Here is an 18,676-nt window from a genome sequence, read left to right as displayed (position 1 = left end):
AAACCTACAGCTTTCCCAACATGAATCACTGTTGCCAAATTTTTTTCCCCCCTTTATTCAGACCCAAAAATCCAAATGTTACCACCTCTGGAACAGTTGCTTTATACATTATGTCCAAAGTCAGGCACCAGGTAGTGACATGGCATTTCAGTCAATTAAATTACATTTGTGTTACAAGACCAACCCCCCCACCTCCAAAACCGCCAGACAGGCAGATAGGAAGTTCTTAGAAGGAAATGACTGGTGCAGCGAGTGATTCATTCAGAATCATTATCTCACAACCCCTCATATCCTCTTCCTGGGAATTATACAGCCCATTCTACAAACTGAAAGTGATATGCATTCTCTCATTGCATGTACTTAACTGCTCGCTATTAGCACACAGCAGTAAAGGGGAAGCTCTGCACTACAAGCACATAAGACTCATTGTTCAATTTCAGAAAGAAACTGCAGAGTAGTATACATCAGTAGCTGTTTATAGTTTAAAAAAACCCCAAAGAAACACCCACCCACCCCATACAAAAAAATCCCACAAAACAAAGTGCACATTGCTGTAAATGTCTAAGTTCTTCCTGTGGGGAGAAGAGGGCAAACAAAATAGGCTTCTATGCAAATTCATGGGAAACAAATCAGTACTGACCTTATTTAGTCACATTTGATTCTTTCTTTCCACTGCTCTCTCTCCCTTAGCCACAGCTTGCTACATTACTGTTCTATCAACATGTTTTTGAAACCAGTAAGGTTAAAAGCAGTAAGAATATGTAAGTACCTATCATTATAGTTGTATTTATATACTGAAGTAGGTTATTTCCCTCCCATTCCAGTTACACTGGAACAAGCCCCTTTACATTAGCAGAAATATTTCTGCTCTGAGAGGCTGTATGATTTAAGTGTTTTGACAAAGGGTCTTAGCTGATTGTTAAGCCAGAACAAAACTGTGCGTAGACCAGGCGACACATTCCTCCCTTCCCTTTAACTAACATGTATTGTCAGGACTGTTATGTCTGCATCATTCCCAGAAAATCAGACAGCAACGTAAGCTCTTGTCAGCACCCTCTTTGCAGGCACCACGAACATGCCTCTGTTGCTACCTTTCACTCCACTGCACAGTAGGAGACAAATGACTTCCCAAGACCATGGAAGATGAGAGCACAATTCCTAAACAGAATTCAAGTCTGTACAGTACTCTTATTGTTAACTTTACCGTTTGGAACTTTCACTGATTACTACTAAAAGTCCCAGGCATGAGAAAGGCCAAGTAATGAACAAGGCAAGGAAGAAATTATTTTTATTCTTTAAAAGTATAAAAATCCTGTACATTTGACAAAAGCTTTTAAAATCAGTCACAGGGAACTGTTGGGTTCCTCTATTTCCTTTCTGCAAGAATCAGAGACGTTAGGCAGTTAAACAGTTTGTCACTAATGTGACTAAAGACACTGTCCTTGAAATTTAATACTAAATGCCAATTGAAGTATCTTGGTCTGTCTCAGTTGAAACAAAAAAAAAATCAAAATAATTATTTTCTCCTCTACTTTCACCTGTTCAAATATGCAAGCTTTTTTACAGTTCAGCAGTTCAGTAAAATACCTCATGGCTTAAATGCTATAGAAATACACAAAGTTTCTATACACTTTTGCTCCTTCCTTCTACATGCATATCTGTAGAAGTCTTCAATTATTAATTCACATTGGAATATATTGTGATTTTAGTTTTCCATATGGGCATATCCTTGTATATCAGATAACATACCAGTGTCATCTTTTCAGGCAACAACAGTGCCAAACCCAATGTTGTTGAAGAGGGTTACAGGTCCAGCTCCGCCAGCCACCATTCATGCTCACTTGCCAACAACCCAAGCAGAGCAAAATGTGAACTACCAGTTATACTCAGAGGTATCAACTATCCTCCGCCAGAATCTGAGGATATTCCTCCCAGAACTGGTCCCCAATAATGTCACAGTGCAGGGGAACAACTTTAGTCCTAGTCCGGGTAACTTCAACTTCCTTTTCTTCTGCTTCCTTTGGTAGTTTTATTTTCTTAGTCATGACTTCGTTAATCTGAAAATACAGTTGACACACAAGCAGACATGTATGACTCCAGCGGGAGGGATTCACAAATGAGCTACAACAAAAGCAATGATTAACCCTATAGCATACTACAGAATCTGAACACTGTATCTTTTGAAAGAGTCTATTCTCAATTCAAAGACCAACAGATGAGCAGTTAACACTGCACATCATCATCACCTGACTTGAAGAAATTAGCTGCAAATTCACCCGATTGCAAGTATTCTTGAATAAAGTACAATATTTACTTTGGAGCTATATAAAGCAGATTTCTACAACCACCAAGAAAAAAAACATGCATAAAGAACAAGTGGAATGTATTTCCAGGTGGGAGCCTTTATCTGTTCTAATTAGTTCAAATGAAGCAATAGAAATTGTTGGCCAACTTTAAAAAGAAACGAAAGAATTACTATTTTTATTAATGTATAGAAGACAGAAGGCTGAGCAAGTTATGGAGAACTCTTAACACAGACAGATGGGATCCCGATCACATGAAATGCGTATTTCTAGTTAAGATCTCCTAGTACAGGAGGACATTCAGGCCATAAACACTTGTGATTCTCTGGGGTCTCATCTCATACAAAACACAGGACAGGGATTTCTTCCACTAATTCTGGATCAATGATGTAATCCTAGAATGATGAACATTTCCAAGTTATGATTAAAAGGAATTCCCCATTAACAGCTGCACTCCTTACTCTGCTCCTTCACAGTAGAGAAGGACAAGCATACTATAAGCTGAGTTACCTTACTAAACAAAAGGTCCTAATTCCTTTGCAGTAGAAATACTCAGGATCTAATCCTATGAAGGGCCTGGCACAGGCCCCAGCGATCACCATATCAAACTGACAACAGTCATTAAAATGTAATTTTTCAGGAAGCAAGATACTTCCTCAATTTTCAAAGCTGTTACCACTAAGAAACCAAGTGAATGATTCATTAAACGAGGAAGATTTATCTAGCAAATATATCAGTCTTGTGAAATTCCACATATACGTTGTCATCTGTTGATACACATTTTATCTCCGCTGTCATAATCTGTATCTAAGCCAGACTTCAGAGACTAGTTTTTATACTATGCTCATAGATACAGATCTCAAAACCATCTCCAAAACAATCAGCCCTCTTACACATCATTATATGGCAAATGTGGTTAGTTTTAAAACATATTTATACCCAAGACATACATTTGGGATACATCTGGTGATATTAAAAGTGTAGCTTCTTTGCCACAATGTACCTATTTAAAACATGAACATGAAACAAGTGGTAATAGTACTTTACCTTCTGCCATATTAAGACAGTTCCTTTTCTGTACATCAAAGGTTCATTGTTGTAGTTGATGTTGAATTCAGAAAACAAGATTTCATTCTTATCTCCAGCCAAAGTTCCCTGAGAGGAAATGAAAAGAAGTCGTCACCTTATAGAAAACAAACAAACCAAAATACTAGGGTAAAAGATGGGCGAATATTGGAAAACTGACATTTATACAGGTTTGTCCATCTTTAAGTTACAAGGTTTAATTACCTGTCCCAACTGCAAAATGGGGATATTAAAACAGAGAGGGGTTTTATTACGTTTTCAAGGCAAACAGAAGTCATCAATGGACTCCAGGAGAAAACGGAAATAATCTGCTGAAGTCCGCAGAATGAGACCAAATACTACAGAAAGGACTGGGAATCAATAGTAGCTGAATCCTGCCATTGTACTTGTGTGTATAGATACTGGATGTTTATATGTCATTTCCAAGATTTCTGAACTTGCTAATTAAGAAATTAAAATCCTGCTAATGTTTGACCAAACATAAATTATATGCTCATCATATTAACACGTGTACAATTCAAGAAGTTATTGAATCTACACCCACAAAATTATTACAGTAAGAATAGGCAAGCCAGCCAGGGCTGCTGGGTAGGCAAGACACAGCTTTGCAAATCTTATGATTTTCTTTGTAAGTGGAAAAAAGCATGACCTCAAGAGACTCTTACCTGAAGTCTGTCCTGTGCTTGCACTGGTGTCAAACCACTTCGCTGTACAAGCATCCAAAACACTGTATTATAAAGGTTATTAATATGGCCTACCAAAAAAAGAGAAGAGAGAAACAGTATTTACCAAATCTGAGTGACTAGTTGGAAAAAAACCCAACTTTATTTCCAGACTCATATCCAAGAAACAGGCAAGAATAAAAGGGAATTAATAATATCCATTGCTAGAGAAGACACAATCTTTCTGATCCATTTTTTATAGTAATGCACATCGTAAGAACAATTAGAAGATAGATTTCATTATATTTTTGAAAAGGGAGAGCGGAGGGTGAAGGGTTATGTGTAACAAATTATCTTCATTTCAGCAACAGGGACTAGGTACTAACTAACAAAAGCCTAGAAAGTAAATCAAATGGTCTGTTCTAGCATGGAATATATAGCACTTTTAATTGCTACATGGTGTGAATCTGAACATTCACATCCCCTCACTAAGAAGATTACCTTGGATAAATGAACCCAAAACATGAAAGATAATAATTTAATTCTATTAATAATTATAACATTTCCTGTGCTGAACTCACTCCCAGGATGTAACAAATAGTCTGTAGCCCAAAGACTCAGAATTTCAACCAGTATTTCCTGTACCCATAGAGCCCAAAACAATCCTAATATTGTTTGTTTAAAACTACCACCCTACCTACCTTTCACTGATATCTATATGTACAAAAACACTAGCAATGAAAGCGTTTCTAGTCAGACAGAAAGATAACTCAACTGTACAAATCTCCATTTTCTAGAAATGCTTACAGTCTGCTTGTCTCCAGCTGAGGTAATCCTTTAAATTTTGGTTGCTTGGATACAACACAATTCGTCCATCAAATCCTGGTGGGTACAGAAGTTGCTGGTCCTTAAAGTAATCCTTCCAATAGAAAACGTAACTTGAGGCAAACTGGGAGACCACATGAGTCATGAACTTACTTGCAAACACAAAGTAAAAGGAAAAAGAAAGAAATATATAAATATGATTATATACGTGATTATCTGAGGTATCGGTAGCGATAGTTCTGGTGGATAGCAGCATTTCCTAAATAATGGCCCAACAAATCAGCAGCTGCATAGTCTTTTGAAGAACAGGAAGTACTGAGATTCAAGAGTTTGGAAAAGGTAACATTTTGTTAAAAGAATGTTTGTTCTAACAATGTTTGTTTCCAATGTTTGTTCTATCAAAACTTTCTTTTTTAAAAGCTCTGTATCACTGAACATACTTTCCTGAGAGATCACAGGCAAAGAATTCACATGAACTTGAACTACCTGCAGCATATGCACCCAAACACAGCCCTACTCCTAACCTCTGTGCAGATAAAGGCAACTCTGAAGAAGAATTACAGGTTTAGAGAGAGATGTTAAAAATACGTTCACTTCACTATCAAAGTAGTCGTTACCTTGCTCTTCTTTTAAACCATCTGCTGTTCTTTTTGAAAACAAAACTATATTCATCACTTTGTCCATAAGCAATAGCAATATCCTCCAATTCTTGCATCACTGTCTGGGCACACTTGGTCATCAGATGAAGAGCACGGTCATCATTTGGCTTTTTGAAGTCATGCTGCTCAGAAAACCTTCAAAGCAAAAATGGTCAAATATGAATCCCTTAAAGAGCTACTCAAAAATGCTAACCCATTCATTTTCCTCCTTCTGGCAGGATCCTGATTTCCGGTATCCTGCCGATACTGACAGTGAATTCCCTCCAGGTATGAAAAGCACTAACAAAACCCTGCTTTCTTATACACTCTGGATAACCGATTACCCATTCTCTTTCCCATCAGTATCTTCACCCTAACCAGTCCTTCAAAACGACTGGTTTCCACATCTGACTTGGAAAAGGATGACAAAACTCACTTTCTCCTAGAATGCCTTTTATACTCAGTCCAATAGGGGCAACGTTACAATAAACTTGGCAAAACTTGAGAGCTTTACCAGAACCCCACACATCCAAACCAGAAATAAAATCCCCAGCAAGAATACGTGTCACCGACCCTTGTGAGAACTGTGCTCTATTTACCCCCGAGAAAGGCGAATGCCACACAGGCACTGACCCTGTACACAAATAAACATCCCTGTACACCAGTGGCTGGCCTTCCCCCAGCACACCCAAGGCACTGGTATGCCATTTCCCAGCCACCCTGCAAAGGCAGGGTTCTGAAGCTGCCCATGGCCCTTGGAGACAAAACACCAGCAGTAATCCTGTGCGCTGGGGAGGCCGAGTGAAGGCTCTGTAGGTCCGGGGGGGGGGGGGGGGTGAAGGGCCTGCAACCCCTGCACCTGTCACCGAAATCGGGGATCAAGCCTCTTAACACCAATGTAGTATTAAGAAGCAGGCACGCCTTTATTGCAGCGCTGGGTGCTCAGTGGCATCACCACAAATCAAGCACACCTGTGTGGATTTTACCATTACATTTATACACAAAATTACAAGGTCGTACACTCCCAATTACAATGATTGGTTAGAAATTTGCATATAATTGTAGTATTTGCTGTGTCATCCTTTTCTGTAACTACGCTTGCGCAGAGGAAGGGTCTTCACCTGGGCAAGGGTCTTCTTGACCTGCGGGTGTGACTTTCAGTATTATAATGAAGGTAGTTCACTTCAGGACACTTTAAAAGTTGTTGCCAAGTTGGAAGGCTGGATATCGGCCTTGCCAAGCTGTCCAATAACTCATCCTACACACAACAGAACCTGGGTGCTCTGGTTATGGTCTAGAGAGTAAAGACTAAGGGTATTATGGTCTGCAGCATAGGGACTTCCAGTAACAGTCTCGGATAACAAGCAGTACAGTGATTCATACATCACTGGTTAATAAGTGCTAACATAATTCCATCGTGAAGGTTAACTCCTTAGAATCAAAACGTTCTTCTAACTAACTGTTACATAAACACAAAATATAGAAAGATTCAGTAAGATCTTCAGATAATCTGCCACACGCTGCAGGACTCACACGGGTCAGGCACGGAACAGCCGAGGGCCAACCGCCCGGCACCACTCGGGATCCCTCTTCCCGGCACAGCACCCGGGGCCCGCACCCCCGGCGCCTTTAGGCCGAGGAAACTCCCGCCCGCCTTCCCGCCAGCCGAGACACGGCTATAAGCGCCCCGGCCACCGGCTGCCCGCCCGGCCTCCACCTGTGGAAGTTGCGGCCGTCCAGCCGGACCACTATCCAGCAGTTGGGCAGACACGTGTCGTCCGCCTCGAAGTCCCGCACATACTCGAACTTGCTTTTCGCCATGGAAAGGCGGCGGCAGCGGCCGCGCTGGCAACACGCCCACCTCCCGCTCCGCGCAACGACAGCCGCCGCAGCCCGCCAGCTCCCCAGCATTGCCAGAGCGGAAGCGGCGGGCGCCCTCCGCGAGCGCGGCGCCGAGCCCTTCTAGGCGCCTAGGCGGACCTCTCTATGTTACTCGGCGGCCGGGGGGTGGGGCGCGGTCGGGTGGGGCGTGGCCTGGCCGGGCCGGACCGCGCCGCCGCCGCTCGCCATGGCGCCCGCACTGCGTGGCCGGGGCGAGAGCGCTCGGTGCGCGCCCGGTGTCGGGCGGCGGCGGCGCGGGGCCGCGGCGAGCGTTGGTCCAACGCCCGCAGGCGGCAAACGGCCGCGGCGGGATGGAGCGGTGGCAGAGGGAGCCCCCGCTCCGCCCCAGGGCTGCCCCGGGGCCCCGCCGGCGCCCCCCGCCGCCCCGGCCGCAGGGGGAGGCGCAGGGTCCCCCCAGGGTGCCGCACATCAAAGTGGAGGAGCCCGAGCCGGGGGAGGCGGGGGGCTGGCTGAGGTGCTTCCCGGCGCCCTGGGAGGGTCGGGAGGCCCTCGGCTCCGTCCGGAGAGAAATGGCCCATGAGCGGGGCGGCGGTGGGAAGGAGCCGCGGGAAGCCGTTGCTGTCAAGGTGGAGCCGCCCGACGTGGCCCTTGAGCCCCGCGGGGTGAGGGCAGGAGCGGGCGCTGGCCCCGCTGCCCCCCCGTGCGGGCCTGCCCGTGCCGGCACCGATGAGCGCAGGGTGCAGCCGTGTGAGGGGCTTGGGGTCCCCCCTGGAGATCAGAAGGTCGCGGGTGTGCGCCAGCCCTTGGCTCCGGGGTCCCGCACACAAGGCCCTCTGCTGCCGGTGAAGCCGGTGCCGCTCAAAACAGAGTCTTTACCGGAGCCTTCAGTAAAGATCGAAACTAAAAACATTCCCTTCACAGTACTGCCCTCCGATTCAGGTATTGTGTTAATGAGAGCTCGCCGGGGTTCGGTGAGTGGCACGCAGGTGGCAGGTTATCGGACAGAACACTAGTAGTGCAAAGGTTCTGTCAGAAAACCATCCCTTCGGCTGGACCTCAGCTTCTACAGCTCTTCTTCAGCGTGAGACATAAACGCACGGGAGCAGAGAGCTCCCTAGGGTTTGTTAAAGTCAATGTTTTGTCCATTTGCTCCCTGACTACGTTAAACCCCTTATAAGAGTGTTCGGAGTTGCACTGGGTTGTGATTCCAAGTTTAAGGTCAGGGATCTGCTTGATTTTTAAAGCTGGGAAGCATTCATACACCTCTCTGAGAAAATCTGGACACATTACAAGAGGAACATTTTGGAACAGCAGGATTAGGAGCTTACTTTTTTGAAAGGGATCTAGGCTTTCAAAATTCGTTACTTAAAAGTGAGGTCTCAAAGACTGGAAGACTTTTGTTCTTCATTGATAATGTGAAGGAGTTCATTTCGAAGGCTTTTCCAGAGAGGAAACTGCTTTCTCAGGGATCAGTCGAGTTGTGAGGGGCCTGGGGTTCATCGTGTCACCAGCTCAATTTAAATGCTGTCATGTTTACAAAGAGCCAAAGCTGAGTATCATCTAGCAGTCATTGGTAACACAGGCTCCTCCAGCAAAACGAGTGTTCAAATCTGAGAAAAGGGGGACGGGGGGACACCAACCAGAAACCCAGAACAGCAACAACCTCAGCTGAGAAGCCAGGGACTGCACAGGTTCCTGCCATACCATCATTAGATCTGGTCCCTGCGTCGCTAGGGCTTGGGGTACATAGTTCTGGTGGTGATGACAAATTTGTAGTGGTGGTCTATGCTATACAATGTTTACGTTATAAATTCAGAAGTTCATAAATTCTTAAGAAAACAATCTAGCCAAATGAAATCCAAACCAGTGTGCTAGGAGTCCCATATGCTGCCTTTTTTTTAAAAAAAAAAAAAAAAAAAAGTAACAAACCCCAGGTAAATGACTCCTTATGCAAGATTCCTTATGCAGCGGTTCACTGAAGGTTAGTGGAAGATACTCCCTTAGCCTTAGTTATTTTTCTAGGAACTTCTCTCCAAATGTGCACCCAGTTTTATGTGTTCCAAAGCTCTAGTGATTCTTTTGACTGTTGCCAAATATCCTTTTGATGTACTATTGAATGTAACCTGTATTCCATATATTGCCTGGAAGATGATCATCTTTCCTCATTTGTTGCATAGGCATGCCAGATGCTCCATTTAGCAAGGACAAAAGTGGCCATGTAAAGCGTCCAATGAACGCATTTATGGTGTGGGCTAGGATTCATCGGCCTGCCCTAGCAAAAGCTAACCCAACTGCCAATAATGCAGAAATCAGTGTTCAGCTTGGACTGGAGTGGAGCAAACTGACTGAAGAGCAGAAGCAGCCCTATTATGATGAAGCTCATAAAATACAACAAAGGCACAGACAAGAATTTCCTGGTAAACATATTTATTTACCTGAATGCTTTAGAAGTGCAAGAGTTTTTGAAAAAGAATTCATCTCTTTCATTAGAACAAGTAATACAGTTAGAAAAAAATTACAAAAATTTCAAGCACACAGTCCTTCTGTCAGCCTTCTAGTGCCTGAAAACATATTAATTTTTTTAAAGCATCCAAAATGGTGTTTGATCCTTCATAGCCTCTAATGTTTCTTATGGTCTTAGACCACCACAGCTGCAGCAGCTCTTCTGAATGCGTTAGTCTATTGGCCAGATAGCAAGTTTATTGTGAACATGGCCTGCTGCATCATTTTACATGCTCCAAAAAGAGCTGCCCAGGTGGCCTGTGGTGACACATCCATTCCTTAAAAGCAGGAAAGGGAAACGCCACAGGAAGCACAAATGGCATTGTATTCTGTGGGATTCTTCAGTGTGTAGACTTGGGATTCCCAAATAACAGTGTGGAAGATGTTGTTTCTCAGCCTTTTGTGAAAAGGGTTAAAAATTTGTACCCTTCACAAACTCCTTTCTCCATAACACTGCAGTTCAATAAAACAGAGCCCAAGTACTTTGAACATGCTTTTTAAAAGCTGATGAGATATCAGGTGTTGTGGTCCTTTTTCTGTTGTCATAATCCTGCTAGTTCATTATTATGGCTAATCCTGGTAAAATCTGACTAATCTTTCATAAACAAGGAAAAGGAAGAACAGCACTCTCCCTCTCTCATTGCACCCTTCAAAGAAGAAAAGAAAAAAAGCATCTTCTTTAAAGTTGCATTAAGAGTTAGCCTGTGTAAGAAACTGAGCTGCTCAGTGTAAATTCGTATTTATACATCTCGTAAGGCAAAGGCAAACACACTCCTCCAAAATCTATACAGGGTTCCTAATGGGTCATGTTTTCCATTGTCTCCTGTAACCTGTGGGGATATGTGAGACTTAAGGGGTTAAGGAAACAATCAGGAAAGACCCACATTTTGAATACAGTCATGGTTTATTTCTGCGCTGAAAGCCCATGGTACAGCGTCATGTTCCCCTTAACCTGCTTTCCTCAGCTGTGCCACATCCCCCACTGTTCTGTATTTCTTTCACTCACAGTTACTATTTAGTAACATAGAAACGATGCCCAAATACATCTACTTTATTTCCACCTCCGATGAAATGCCCGATTTGCTAGCTCGCTGAAACAAATGGAGTACTGCCATTGACTATACGAGCCGTTGCTGAACTCATTGGTTTGACACGTCTGCATCTTTTTTCGTCTCTGACAGGTTGGGTTTATCAACCACGACTAGGCAAAAGGAAGCGTTTTCCACTCCCTGTTTCTACTGTATTTTCCAGCACTTCTCAGAGTATCGTCACTACAAATCCAGGTGGCATTTATCCCTTCCAGTCACCTACTTTGTCTGTATTCATCCCCAATGTTAAGAACAGTATTGGACATCCACCCTGTGAGTTTTCAGGAATTAATTATTTTAAAAATTCAGAATTTACCTACTATAGTAAAAGTTATACATACGCTGCATACAGTCAGAACAACTTCTCACTTTCTTGACATCACTGTTTCTACCAGTCCTCTGCAACACACCTCTGCCTCTTGGTCTCTACCTACTGTTTCCTCAGCCTCTTAAACTCTTCTCCCACAGATCCTTGGTATTGTCTTTGTAGTTCCTGGTTCCCTCCTCCTACCTCCTGATCTTTTTGGATCTCAATTGCTTCCTGTTAAGCTACAGCTGTTTCTTTTTCTTGTTCTGTCTCCACCTCACATTCATCCTACCTCACCAGCTCTAACTGCACTAGTGCTCAAACCCTCCCTACCAAGCCTGAAAAAGCTCCTTAGCTTAGTCCATGGTGCCTCCACCCTGGTGTTAGTGTCCCTTGGGGCACCATTGCTTGAGAGTAAATGCTCAGCAACTTGGATTGCTTGCAAGAGACAGCAGACAGAATTGTCAACAAGGTCATCAGAAGGGAAGTCAGTAGAGTGTTAGTGCTTGCTGCAATATTAAAGCAGTCATTGAATCTGAACAAGACATTTTTCATTTGCATATTTTCCATGAAGAGTAACTTGGGTATCTATGCACATCTGGAATAGTTCTATATGCAGTTGCTATGAACTTGCACATACCCACAGTTTGAGCATATGTAGCTGAGCTTTTATACAAACAAAAATATAGTTACATAAGGAATGCATTAAAAAGGTGCACCTAACCTGGAAGGCTTCTCCTTTTTATAAGAAGCCAATATGGGCAGTGAAATAGGGTGCAGCCTGAGAGCCCTCAGTCAGGTGTAACGACTGACCTGTATATTTTGTAGTGAAAGAGCTCTGACTCTGTCAGTGCATGGACAGCGGATTTCAGCAACAAATAGTTTAGATCCAGGCAATGGCATTTTTCTCTTTAAGCATTACTGACATGGGCTGCTCTCTTTATAATGAGACAAGAGAATGAAGTGACTTTACGCTGTGTGGTAGTGTTAGCCAGGGAACAAAAAACCCGTCTACACGAAGTAGATAAGCAGGCACTTCTGTATTGCAGCACTGGGTACTTGGTGGAATCTCCACAAATCAAGTATGCCTATGCCAATTTCACCATTACATTTATACACAAAATTTACAAGGTAGCACCCTCCCAGTTACAATGATTGGTTGGTAATTTGCGCATAATTATAATATCTGCTGTGTCAGCCTCTTCAGTTACTACGCTTGCGCAGAGGAAGGGTCTTCACCTGGGCAAGGGTCTTCCTGACCTGTGGGTGTGTTCTTTACTATTACAGTGAAGGTAGTTCAATTTGGGACACCTTAAAAGTAAGTTTTGTTGCCAAGTTGGATGGCCAGGTATCTACCTTGCCAAGTTGGATGGCCAGGTATCTACCTTGCCAAGTTGTCCAATAACTCATCCTATACACAATAGAACCCAGGTGCTCTGGTTATGGTCCAGAGAATAAGGACTTCAAGTAACACAGCCTCAAATGACAAGTAGCACAGCAGCCCTTACATCACTGGTTAGGAAGTATTAACATAATGGTAACATAGAGGCTGGTCTCTTAAAAAATCAAGATGTTCCTATAGCTGACTGTTTCACAAAATATAGAAAGATTCAGTCAAACTTTCTGCAAGTTTTAAAGACAATCCGCAACAGTAATATTCGGAGATGTAAAAAATGCTCAGCTTTGTTCTGGTGAAGTTCAGAGTTAGTGATGTGATCCTTTCTCAAATCCTTCTGTAAATTGACTGAACATTCTTAGTTTTCTTACTCTGGTGTATTTTATAATGTTTTATTGTCCTCAGATGCTACTATTGTTATCCCAAATCTGGGTTCTTCACCCAGTGTGCAAGAGCCAACCCACACACAGAGTCAAGCTAGTTGTTTACTGAATGTCTGCACAGAGGCGGGTGCTGGGTGGTAACACCACACAGCTAGCCCACCTCTTGACATAGGGTAAAACATTTTATACACTTTGAACAAGCGTTGACAATTCCACTTGGTCACACTTAATTCTCATAGGTTCATAGGATCCTCATCTCCATTTAAAGGTACAGTGGTTTGGGGGTTTTTTTGTTTTGGTTTTTTTCACTGCTCATGTTCTGTGGGGAGGGGGCTGTGTTAGTAGGGGGCTTTCCCAGCTGGAGGGTGGATCTCTCAGTGTGCTCATGAGGATGGTTCACACATAGTTCAAGTAATTTTCTGCTTGGTCTCATTAACCATTTGGTTCTCCTTGAGATTGTCTTGTTACCTCTTAGCTTGAGGTATTTATGGTGTCTATTCCTTCTCCCAAGGCTGTTAACTGTTTCTAAGGATTAACTAACATCCTCCATTTTTCAAATTCTTTCTTTTTTTCCCCCACTATACATATTAATATATTTCTTCTGTTTTCTCTCTTTTTAAAAATTAAATATTCTTGTATCACTATGTTTTTTTCTGGAATTTACTGTCCTATTGTGGTTGAAATTACTCTTAAATACAAACTGTAAATGTCTAGATGCATTTACGTGCTGTTGACTCAGAATTTAGACTCTTAGACTAGGTAGTGGGATTTGAAAATACTTATGCAATGTATTTTGAAATCTTTCTGTATAAAGGCAGCCCTGTTGACATGAGGTGTTATTTGAGACTGTACATTCAAGCGTAAGTTCTGCAAAATATTTCAAAGTGAAGTTGGCTAGTGAGTACACTCATTGGTGAAAGAAATAAGAAAACATATCAGAGAGTAGGATGTTAGAACTGTTGCTTCTGTTGCTCACTGCTGCTTTGGCACCACACAGTTTTGTTAAGAGTTTGTCTCACTCCAACTCAGCTAGTAGACTTGGAAGGTCTTTTGAGCTTCAGGCACTAAATGCATCCTCCAGCCCCATTCTGTAGCCATATCAGGACAAGATACAGCCCTCACCAGCCTCACAGCCTCAACACTCGCTAGCCAATTCTTTCCTCTTTCACCCTTGCATTTCTGTAGAAGGAAGTTTGAATGTGTGGGCTGCAAACCCATCTGTCAGAACACATACAGGCCAAGTGGTGTATGACTGAGTTGCAGGGAAGTAATGCTAGAAAGTGTTTTGGGAGAAACGATTCTGGCTCTGGGTGTTGTTTGCTACACTGCTGTTTATGAAATCTCTCGTGTTTGATAAGTAACTGTTCTGTTTCCTAAAGGTGAGCCTCCGTCTGCCAGCTGTCTGTCGGCTTCTTCCATTCAACATGCTGGTCCAATTACTCTTTTCCAGACTACTAGTGCAAGCACTGCATCAGTGGCTGTTCCACTTCCAGCTCTGCCCCTGCACCCTGTAATTTCATCACAGCACATTGCTGAACCTGCTCAGATAGCAGGTCTTGATGTATCATTTGGGCTCAATTGCTCTCTGGAAAGACCTACACCAGTTTTCAACAGAAACCCAAGTAACATAACCACCACTATTGGCAGAATTTCTGTCTCTAATAGTGAGCTGCCAAAGGAGTACCCAGGGGTTTCTGTTTTTCCTAGAGGGATACCTCTTCCCCAAACTGCCCCTTTTCTTCACTCACAGCTCTATGAGCCTCCTCGCACCCGTCAGCCAACCAGTCTATTTGGAATGCCTCCTCAGTTTTCATTTTACCACCGTTACTTTGTACCTGGACCGCAGTATTTCCCCTCAAGGTAATGAAACCCTTTATTTCAATACCAGTAAGAACAAGTGCTAAAAGGCAGAGAGTCTTTTGACTTGCAGAAAACAGATGGAGTATTCAGAAGGAAAGGTGCTCTTCCCTTCCTACAGCTCTTGTGTGGTGGGACCTGCTGGCCTGAGGCTGCTCGTAATACATGCCCAGTTATTGAAGGCTCCATAGTATTATTGCAGTAATTGGCACTCCCAAGCCCACAGTAAATAGAAGTATCATCTTTCCACTTTATGCATCTAAGTACAGTTGATTTCCACAGAAAAACATTAGGTAGAGATAGTGTAAATATATTTTGAAAATGATCGGATAGAATTAAAGTAGGTGTGTGAGATGTCTCCTGGGTACTATGATCGCAGCTATCATAACTACCAATATTTCTGAAATCCAACCTGGTGGGAAATGTCTTCACCATTCTTATGTAAGTAGCAGTTCCTGGTTTTTCCTCAGCAGTCTCTGAGCAGTCAGTCAGAGATTGCTTGATCAAAGAATTCACAGGCTAACAAATGCAATATCACATGGGTATTTCCTAAGCTAAACATGCACAGAAAGCACCAGTGCCCTCCCAGCAGCAGATGTGCTGCTCAAATGCAAGTCATCTGATGGCCTGCTGAGGCTTGTTCTTTGTAAGGCATCATTTTTCTTTCCTGACTGTGCAATATCTAACATGACAAATTATGACAACTATTAGACTTAAATTCCACCCATTTATACACCGCTCATTCCTACCAATAGCAGCAACCATTATGTTCCTATGGTGATAAGACTACCCAGTCATTAATTAGGGCTGTTGATGACCCATCAAACTAAAAAGAACTTTATGAGCTGGTAAGCACAATACAAGACATTTCTATTTTTGAGGTCCTTTAAAGAAACAGAGGACACATTCCCAAAATTGCTAAAGATGAACTTTTCTTAGCCCTTGGTCTCTGCAATTAGACCATTTTGTGAGGCCTCTGAGGGAGAGGAGTGTTTTGTACCATAAAAGACTGTTCTGAGTTTACACATTAATGAACTTCTGAAGGCTGCCAGCTTTGCTAATGCCAGGATCTTTATAATGCAATGATCTGTAAGTTCGTATTCCTATAAATTTATTTATTGTATACAAGAATCAGAATTTCTGAGTAGCACTGGCAGTAAAAACGTATGCATGCAGATTTATGCACTAAAAAATTAAATATTAGATTGGAAAGATGAATAGTTTCCTTGCAACCTCAATAGACATTGTATTAATGCCTTTATAATGTCTGCAATATAGAGCTCTATTACTTCTTCATATGCTGTTTTATTAACAATGTAGTGAATTTCTGTAACATTGTGTAAATTACAATATGTGTGCCACTCCGCATCAGAATAAAAATTCAGACTTCTGACACTGGAGGAATACAGTTACATTTGACATAGTAATTTCCTGCAATCTACTATGTGGTTGCTTGTTAAAAATGTATCACTGTATATTCTTTAAATAGTAACATTGACAACCACATATTTGGCACAAGGATTCTTCTGTCAGTTTCCTGTTTGGTAACGTAACAGATGCAAGAGTTCACTCAAAAGACTAAATAAGAGCGTTTATCCCAGCTCTGTCACAAATTTTGGCATACAGAAATAACACAAACTGAGTTTTGATGCTTTGTTTTACTATTTTGAAGTACATTGGTTAACATACTGCAGGCTTATCAGATGCTGGCTTATCCATGATGCTATTTCATTGATAAATACCATGGGTTTGTGTGTTTGTTTTCAAAGCAATGTCAAGCATGCAGCTAGCATGAAGAGCTGCGTATGCAGAGACATGGAATCTGTGCATGACTCTTGTTAGGACCCTAGTGTTGAAATTAGGCATGGTTTAAAGTATGCATGTTTTGAATATTCCAGCAGGATAAGCTGACTAGCATAGAAAATTGATGTCATTCTGCTTTTTTTTAGTTGAATGGAAGTCCAGGCAATGTGCATTTCTGAAAGCCAACTTTTGATCTCTTTTAACTGCAGCATATGCCCATTCAGCCGACCTCCATTTGCCTGTGGGAATTTCTCCAGCTCAGTGCCTGAATGCTTTGGCTTTTATAAAAATAGGTACCAAAGACAGGAGGTGATGTTTTCTGCTATGGATGAAGGCTATCCTTTCAAGCAATCCCCAGAAGAAAGTACACGTCAGAACCAACGCAGCTCTGAGAGCCTTCAAGTAGTGCCCTGTCACAGCAGCTACAACCAGGAGCAGTATTTAAGCCCCCTACAACAGCTGGATGTTGACGTAGTGAGGGAGGTTTTATCACCATACAGGCCACCTACTCCCTCCACCAGCCGCATAGTCAATGTAACTGACACCGATGAGGAAGAAGTAAAGTTGTTGCAAGCATTGTAATTTTTAAAACGAATTATAATCCAGAGAAATAGAGAGTGGGCAAGAAATGTTTTCAGTCAGTATGTTCAATGGAAAACGGTAACTTTGAAGAGTTTGATGATCTGCTAGTATTTTAAGAGATTGCATGCAAATCTGGGGAGGTCAAAAGCCTCTGGAGTTTTTCCTGCTTCATCAGGGCATTGTTTGGGTCAGAAAAGCACTTAACACAGGAATTTAGCCTTAAGCATGTGATAATGTGCTTTCCTGAGGAGAGATGTATTTAAGTGCATCCTTTTAATGCCCAAATAGGCATTCTGATGGTATTTGTCATAATTCTGTAGGTATTACTTAGGAGTTTTAGCAAGTGAAATAGTTCTGGTTTATGACTTCAATATAATTCTTAACTGCAGTAAAATATTTTAAGGCCTGGAGAGTGAAGTCAAGAATGATTCAGCAATGCTTTGTATTTTTTCTTTGATGAGACAGTTTTAATGTGGTTATTCTTAAGTGTAGTCTGTATTTGTGGTACAACTGTTGTATCACACATTGAAAACTTAGATCAGTTTCAGTAATATCTTGGTCTGCAACCAGTTCCATTAATAAAAGGGGGATTGTCCAGAAGGTATGGCGAGGCATGGTAGCACCCAGAGAGAGGAAAATGGATGACATCTGGCCCTGTGACTTATACTAGTGGGCTGTGACTTGATCCCTGAGCATAGTTATATTGTAAGGAATTCTCCAGAGACTACCAAATTCTCTGAAGAATATCAAAGGCTTTTAATGGAGAGAGTATCTGTGCTGAACTTGGAGAGTAATGAAATTCAAAACTTTTTGGCCAAACTTTGTAATTCATGTTAGTAACTTTTTTTTCTTTCTCCCTTGCTTTGCGGAATAGATGGTTATTTTCCTCCGGGAATCCTGTTATTTTGCTGTTGTATTTGAATAAACTAATCTGAACAATGTATCCCTAGTGTTTAATTTTAAACCAAAGCCTTGGAACTGAGTGGGGACAGCCAAATCCTAATTTGTGTAATTCAGAGACTTCCTGCGCAGCTAAACTGCATATGCCTAGAATGACAAGCTGAAGTAACTTTTTCACACAATTTGGGCTATTAATACTAGTGTGTGTATATACGTAAGTGTGTCTTAATATTTATCATTACGTAAATCCGGCTACCACAAGAATACGGGAAGAACTGAAAGCCATGGGCAGAGAAGTCAGTCCGTGCTGGGCTGCCAGGGGATGCTGAGGAATGATTCAGAGGAAGCTACATCAACCGCCTCATGTAGGACATCCTGTATTTTATGGGTTATCACACTGGATCTGTTGGACCCCAAGTGTCCTCTCAAACCTGAGGCTTCGGCCCCCGATGTCCGTTGAGACTACATTATTGATAAAGACAGGTACAAATGAAATCTCCTT

At 42.3% G+C, this 18,676-nt stretch overlaps 2 protein-coding genes across 4 annotated transcripts; one reads left to right on the top strand and one right to left on the bottom strand.

Moving 5' to 3' along the window:
- Nucleotides 1-1,564: 1,564 nt before the first annotated feature.
- THG1L (tRNA-histidine guanylyltransferase 1 like) lies at nt 1,565-7,458 on the bottom strand. Of its 3 annotated transcripts, XM_040604631.1 has the most exons (6): nt 7,232-7,458; nt 5,494-5,670; nt 4,859-5,028; nt 4,055-4,143; nt 3,351-3,458; nt 1,565-2,057 (listed from the first exon to the last, which is right to left on the bottom strand). In XM_040604631.1, the coding sequence occupies exons 1-6, from the start codon at nt 7,423-7,425 to the stop codon at nt 1,896-1,898; spliced, it is 900 nt and encodes a 299-aa protein (XP_040460565.1). In that variant the 5' UTR covers nt 7,426-7,458; the 3' UTR covers nt 1,565-1,895. The 3 variants fall into 3 exon arrangements, with proteins under 3 accessions (XP_040460565.1, XP_040460566.1, XP_040460567.1); XM_040604632.1 differs by lacking the exon at nt 7,232-7,458 and having other exon boundaries at nt 4,859-5,024; nt 5,494-5,598; XM_040604633.1 differs by lacking the exon at nt 7,232-7,458 and having other exon boundaries at nt 4,859-4,933; nt 5,494-5,560.
- Nucleotides 7,459-7,582: 124 nt separating this feature from the next.
- SOX30 (SRY-box transcription factor 30) lies at nt 7,583-17,307 on the top strand. Its single transcript, XM_040603725.1, has 6 exons — nt 7,583-7,666; nt 7,791-8,295; nt 9,534-9,773; nt 11,040-11,219; nt 14,412-14,892; nt 16,902-17,307. Exons 1-6 carry the CDS (start codon nt 7,583-7,585, stop codon nt 17,272-17,274), a joined length of 1,863 nt encoding a protein of 620 aa, XP_040459659.1. The 3' UTR covers nt 17,275-17,307.
- Nucleotides 17,308-18,676: the final 1,369 nt, after the last annotated feature.

This window comes from Falco naumanni, chromosome 8 (assembly GCF_017639655.2).
Source record: "Falco naumanni isolate bFalNau1 chromosome 8, bFalNau1.pat, whole genome shotgun sequence".
In the NCBI taxonomy this organism is placed as follows: domain Eukaryota; kingdom Metazoa; phylum Chordata; class Aves; order Falconiformes; family Falconidae; genus Falco; species Falco naumanni.
Note: the sequence above shows the minus strand (reverse complement) of the source record. Positions and strands in the feature narration are given on the sequence as shown.